A 6,885-nucleotide genomic window follows, 5' to 3' on the forward strand; every position below is an offset into this window, starting at 1 on the left:
ATACTGATTGCAAAAGAAATATCCAGTCGAGTTGTAGTTAAGTAGATCAAACTTCCAACCAAATGACGATACAAAGTAACATCAACTGAATTGGAGTCATCATGTCTGTATAACTTCAACTTAAATTCTAAAGGGGTTGTCACTGGCTTGCAACTCAACATTCTGAACTTCTTCAAAATGTGCCAAGTATACTTGGCTTGTGACATGAAAATACCATCTTCCTTCTGCCAAAATTCAATACCCAAGAAATAATGCAACTCACCAAGATCTGTCATCTCAAACTCAACAATCATATGTGAGTTAAACCTTTGAAATAGTTTTGTACTATTCCGTGTGTAGATCAAATCATCAACATATAAGATAGCTATTAGAATGTCATGTCCTGACTAAAAGATATAGAAATTGGGCTCAGATAAACTTTTAACTAAGCCATGGTCCTGAAAATACTTATCAATTCTTGAATACCATGCCCTTGACGCTTGCTTAAGACCATACAAGGCCTTTTTCAACTTATAAACACAATGTTCTTTTCTTGGCACTTGAAAACCTCCAGGCTGCTCCACATAAATTTCTTCATCCACATAACCATTTAGAAAGGTTGATTTAACATCCATTTGAAAAATTGGCCACTTGTACTGTGCAGCTAATGCAAGAACCATCCTGATTGTATCCAACTTTGCCACTGGGGCAAATGTCTCAGTATAATCAATTCCTTCTTTCTGTGCATAGCCCTTTGCAACTAAACAAGCCTTATACTTATCAATTATGCCATTTGATTTATACTTGGTTTTATAAACCCACTTAGTGCCAATTACATCTTTTCCCTTCCATAATTTGACCAAGTCCCATGTATCAATTTTCACCAAGGCATTCATTTATGCTTCCATAGCTTCATTCCATTCTTTCTTTCTTGATGCTTCTGCATAATCCTGTGGTTCATCCATTTTCATTACATTTTCCATAAGTGCATAATTCGCTAGATAACTTTGAGATCTAGTAACCCCTCTTTCAAAGTTTCTATCCAACATACTACTTTTTGAATGACCCCTTTCAAGCCACTTAGGCTTCTTCTTAACTTCATCTTCTTTTACTAACTTGGAATTTGATTCATCACCAATATTCACTGCATCTTTCTTCAATTCAAACTGTACATGTTCTGGATGATAGATTCCCTTCTCATCAAACACAACATCTCTGCTTATTATCACCTTCTTTGCCTCTGGATCAAACAACCTGTAACTTCTTGTTTCAGTACTGTATCCAATAAAGATACACTTCACACTCTTATCATCCAATTTCTTCCTCTTTTCCTTAGGAACATGTGCATATGCAGTACAACCAAAAACTTTCATATGTGCAACACTTGGTTTGTATCCTGACCATGCTTCTTCTAGAGTCAAATTCAACACTGCCTTTGTAGGACATTGGTTAAGAGTGTATACTGCTGTGTGTACTACTTCAACCCAAAACTCATTTCCAAGTGACTTCGTTTTTAACATGCTTCTAGCCATTTCAACTATGGTTCCATTCTTCCTCTCTGCAACACCATTTTGTTGAGGAGAATATGAATTAGTAAACTCTCGCTTTATTCCATTCTTCATGCAATAATTCAAAAAATCATTTGACTTGTATTCTCCCGCATTATATTTTCTTAGGGTGAGAATTTGTAGACCACTTTTCTTTTCAACTAAAGCCTTAAACTCAAGAAAACGAGAAAACACTTCAGACTTCTCTTTCAGAAAATACACCCATGTCTTCCTAGAATAATCATCAATGAAAGTGAGAAAATAACGTGCCTTTCCAAAAGACACAATCTCCATTGGACCACACAAATCTGAATGCACCAACGCTAGACGTTCTCTAGCCTTCCATGTTCTATCTAAGAAACTTTCCCTGTGTTGTTCGCCAAAATACACCCTTCACATACATCATCATCCAACTTGATATAAGGAAGACCATTCACCATGTTTTGCTTTCTTAACAACACCAAACTATGAAATTTAGATGTCCCATCCTATAATGCCAAAGCTTATTATTTGCTTCTTCTGTTGTATTCAAACTTTGTGAATTACTTGAATCAAAGGAGAGCTTGAAAATTCTGTCTTCAGTCATTTCACCTCTTGCTACAATTGCATTTTTATTCAACTTATCCATGATTAAGCATTCTTTATTATCAAACACTAACTTGTAGTTTTGCTCCATCATCTATCCTACAAAAAGTAGGTTCTTCTTCAATGCTGGTGTCAACAAAGTATCCTCAATTAACTTCTTCTTTCCATGTAATGTTGGTATTGCAACTGTGCCTTTCCCTTTCACCTCAGAAACACTATCATCACCAAATATGACTTTACCAGAATAATTGTCATTAATTTTGGTAAACAACTCCTCTTGAGATGTCATATGAGTTGAACATCTTAAATCAATATACCATGCTTCACTTTCTTCACTATGTGCCATCAAACTTGAGATGAATAACTTCTCATTCCTAGTTTCTTCAACAACTATATTATCACCTTTTCGCTCCATATCTCACATTTTTGCATAACAATCTCTTTCAAGATGGCCAAATTTTTGGCAATAATAACACTGTGGTCCTCCACCTCTTCCTCCATTTTTGCTTCTGTCTCTTCCTTGTCCTCTTCCGCGAGATCCATCTCTGCCTCTTCCTCTAAACTGACCAGGATTCCTGCCTCTACCTCTTGAAGGTGATGCATTTCCTTGTGAACTTTGTTGATTTATGTTTTGATTTTGATTATGATATTGACCCCTACTCCTTCCTCTTCCTCTATGCTTTGCAGAAAAGGCATGTTCTACTTGCTCAGATGGTTGATTCTCAAATAATGAATCCATACAGGTTGATTCTCTTCAACAGTTAACAAGAATCCACTTAATTCATCAATTTTCATGGTATTTAAATCTTTGGAGACCATAATACTGGTAGTGACCATCTGAAACTTAGGCAAAACACTTCTTAAAATCTTCTCAATTAGCCTTCTTTCTGGAACATCTTCACCTAATGACCTCATTTGATTAACAAGATCTTGCATTTTTGTGATGTAATCATGAATGGATTCATTACTTTGCATATGGGCATTTTCAAAATTCCTCCTTAATGTTTGCAATTTAGCTACAACAACACCTTCATATGTGTTCTTTAAGATATCCCATGCTTCTTTAGATGATATTGCACCACTAATTCTTGGAAATATAGATTCTTCAAGAGCACTGCCTATAAGTGAAAGTGCTTCATTATCTTTCTTAATAAGTTCCTTAAGATATTTCTTTTCATCATCACTTAATGCTTTGAATTCATTAGGAGAAGGCATAGTGTATCCATTAGTTACAAGTTCCCATAAATATTTAGTGATGAATATAGGTTGCATATGTTTGCTCCAATAAAAATAGTTTGTGCCAACAAGTTTAGGCAATACAATACTGCTTGTTGCCATGATGAGAGTAAGAGAGAATTAGAGAATTAGAGAGAAAGTGCACAATGAACACAATGTGTCCCACTTCAACTCGGGACAAGAACCGAATGTCCCAAAAATTGGGACTCAACCACCATCAAAAAAGTATATTTTTTATTAAAAGAGAGTACAAAAATGAGGCAACAAATGTGCAATTACAATCAATTTCTCTTTCAAAAAAAAATAATAAAGCTGATTAATATTTCTCACCTTCTATTTTCATTTCACATACAAATTCCCTTTTCCTTAAAAAAAAACATTACAAAATATCCATTTTAAGAGATTGCAAATGTACCCTCAATTTTCAAATTAAATACAAGCTCAATTAAATTTCATGCTCTCTCCACTAATTCTCTCTCCTACCTTCATTTTCCACTAATTCTCTCATAAACACTAAACAATGATTCTTTCTCCATAAGAGACAAACACTTACATGATTTGTGAGGAAACATTTAATATAGAGTGCTCTTGTTACCAGACGTTTATTCTCTCTCATAAATATTAAATTAAAAACATTGGTTGAAAATTCGTCGTTTATAAATTCTTTGAAGACTTTTCAGAATGAACTTACGTTGATTCCAAAATTCCACCCTTTGAAATTTTTTCACTTTGCGACCTGAATGAAATAAAACTTCACCCATGTTTTGTACTCAAATCTCAAGAGCAGCTCCTCACAAATACGCAGATCCATTTGACTTCTGAGCTCACAATGGCTGCACACTTCACTGTTGGCTCCACCGCTTTGACTTAGGCTACTATGTTTTGATTTCTTAACAAAATGCACATTGGCCACTCCACACAGCATTTAAAAAAAGGAGTTCAAGCATGCCACTCTACACAACTGAACATGCTTAGACGTCCACATACAGGTCTTCAACGCATAGCCATCCACACGAATTCTACTCCGACTGCTCACATAGATTATAATGTTCACGATTTCTCCATTGCAGTAACATGTACCATGCAACAACATCAAACTGCTCAGAAGTTTATCTGCATTCATGCTGTTTACAACATTTCTCCAATGTTCATACTATCAAAAACAAAATTCTTTATAGAAGCAATACCAATGGAAAGAAAGGACAGTAAAAAAAAATTACAGTATTGATATTCCATTTTTTTTTAAGATACCATATCAGCGCTCATAAATTTCACAAACTCTCTGATCTTTGGTTCTGGGCAATGACTCTAATACCAAATGAAAGATAGAACAACATAGTAAAAAACTAAATTACAGAGCATAAAACATTCAACAATAATGCACAACTCTCACACACCAACTCAACTTATTTGATTAATATAGAGATATATTTATACATGAGGAGAGGTGTTGGGATTTTGTCAACTCCACAAATCTGCATATGTGTGCCCATAAAGTCTAACGTCATCTTCTCAAGTATATTTCAACCCATACTCGACCGTGCCGTGAATGTACCTCAACATATGCCTTGTTGCTGGCGAATGTACCCTTTTCGGTTCCACCATGAACTGATTAATAGTACTGACTGTGAATCAAATATCTGGCCTAGTGTTGACCAGATACATGAGAGATCCAATGAGTTGTCTATACAAGGTGGGGTTGACATCCTTGTCATTTGATGCGTCTATTTTCTACCAGTTGGTAATCATGGGTGTAAATATGGGTTTGCAATCCTGCATTCTGAACCTCTTCAGAATATCTGTAGCATATCTTCCTTGCCAAAGGAAGATCTCCCCATCCTTCTGCCACACTTCCAATCTTAGGAAATAGTGCATCAACCCCAAATCCTTCATGTCAAATTCTGTTGCCAGGTTCCTCATGCAATCCTCTATGAGCCCTGATGATCCTGTCAAGAATAAATCATCCACAACCAAACTAGAATGAGGGGTTCATCCTCTACCATCAAATAGTAAAGGTTGGGATATGCGTCACTCTTGACGAACCCCATCTGTTGCAAGTAGGTGTCAATTATACCATACCATGCTCTGGGAGCTTGCTTGAGCCTGTATAGAGCCTTTTTCAATTTGCATACATGCGTGCGCCTCTCTTGAGTGTCAAAGCCCTTTGGTTGTTCTATGTACACTTCCTCCTCTATCACTCCATTCAAGAAGGCTGTCTTGAGGCCCATCTGGTGAATTTGCCATTCCATCTAAGCTGCTAGAGATATAACTGGCCGAATAGAAGTGTATCTGGCAAGTAGGGTGAAGGTTTTCTCATAATCTATCCCTTCCTTTTGTCCATACCCCTTTGCCACGAACCTAGCCTTGTACTTTTCCACACTATCGTCTGCCACATATTTGATGTTATAGATCCACCTCAAACGTACAACTAATCTGTCTTCAGGCCTTGGGACGACCTCCCAAACATCATTTGTCATGATAGAGCTATACTCTTCTACCATGGCATCTATCCACACCTAATGCTGTGCGACCTCTTGAAAGCTGGAAGGTTCTGCTACCTAAGATACCAATACTTGGTACCTGTCAGGCTGTTTGTGCTGTCTCTTGCTCGTCCTAGGAGTTCCAATAAACTCCTATGCATCTCTTACTGTTTGACGAACCTCTCTGCTGGCTTGACCACTAGTCGTGGGAGTTTTTCCAGCTCCTCCTCATCCCGTCTCTGTTGCTCCATCTGCTGAGAACTCCCTGATTTCTTATACTTGAGGAAATACAGGTACTGGTCATAGTACTAGACCCTTCTGATTGTCCCCTTGCTTGTCCCATTGGCTGCTCCTGTGGCTTCCCCTGCTGCTGGACTAAAGGAGCTTTTGCTGACTGCTTCTGATCACCTACAGGCATCTCACGAGGCCTCTTGAAAGCTTGGTCCTCCATGAACTTCACGTCTTGTCTTACTACTATCTTCCTATTTCTAGGAATGTAAATTATGAATGCCTTTAAGGTTTCCCTGTAACCAACGAAAATCCCCTTCTATGCACTCTGATCTAGTTTGGTCCTTTTATCATTTGGCACATGAAATAAACAATGCTGCCAAAAATTCTGAGGTGGCTGACTTCTGGCTTCTTCCTTGTGAAGATTCCTTCAGGCGTTTTCTTCCTCAATGCTCTATGAGGAGTCTTGTTCTGAATATACATTGCTGTGTTACATGCTTTTTCCCACAAAAGTCTGGGTAGATCACGGTCATATAACATAGCTTTTGCAGCCCCAACAATGGTTCTATTTTTCCGCTCTGCTACACCATTCTGTAGTGGAGTATATGGAGATGTCCATTCTCTCATGATGCTTTCCTTCACATAGAAATCTATGAAGTATTTATCAACATATTCTCCACCATTATCTGAGCGAAGCACCTTGATCTTTTTCCCTGTCGCATTCTCCACGAGAGCTTTAAACTCTCTGAAACAATCGAAGACCTCATCCTTGGTCTTCAAGAAGTAGACCCAGGTTTTCCTAGAATGATCATCAATAAAGGTGACAAATA

General features: G+C 37.4%; 1 protein-coding gene across 1 annotated transcript; it reads right to left on the bottom strand.

The window, feature by feature from the left end:
• Window positions 1–2,810: 2,810 nt before the first annotated feature.
• On the bottom strand, window positions 2,811–3,326 carry LOC149183511 (uncharacterized). Its single transcript, XM_089414962.1, has one exon. The coding sequence runs from the start codon at window positions 3,324–3,326 to the stop codon at window positions 2,811–2,813; it is 516 nt and encodes a 171-aa protein (XP_089271088.1).
• Between the last annotated feature and the right edge of the window lie 3,559 nt (window positions 3,327–6,885).

The sequence above is a fragment of the Pinus tabuliformis genome, chromosome 3_2 (assembly GCF_031772625.1).
Source record: "Pinus tabuliformis cultivar Carrire ecotype Pingquan chromosome 3_2, CPIR1, whole genome shotgun sequence".
NCBI classification, from domain to species: Eukaryota; Viridiplantae; Streptophyta; class Pinopsida; order Pinales; family Pinaceae; genus Pinus; species Pinus tabuliformis.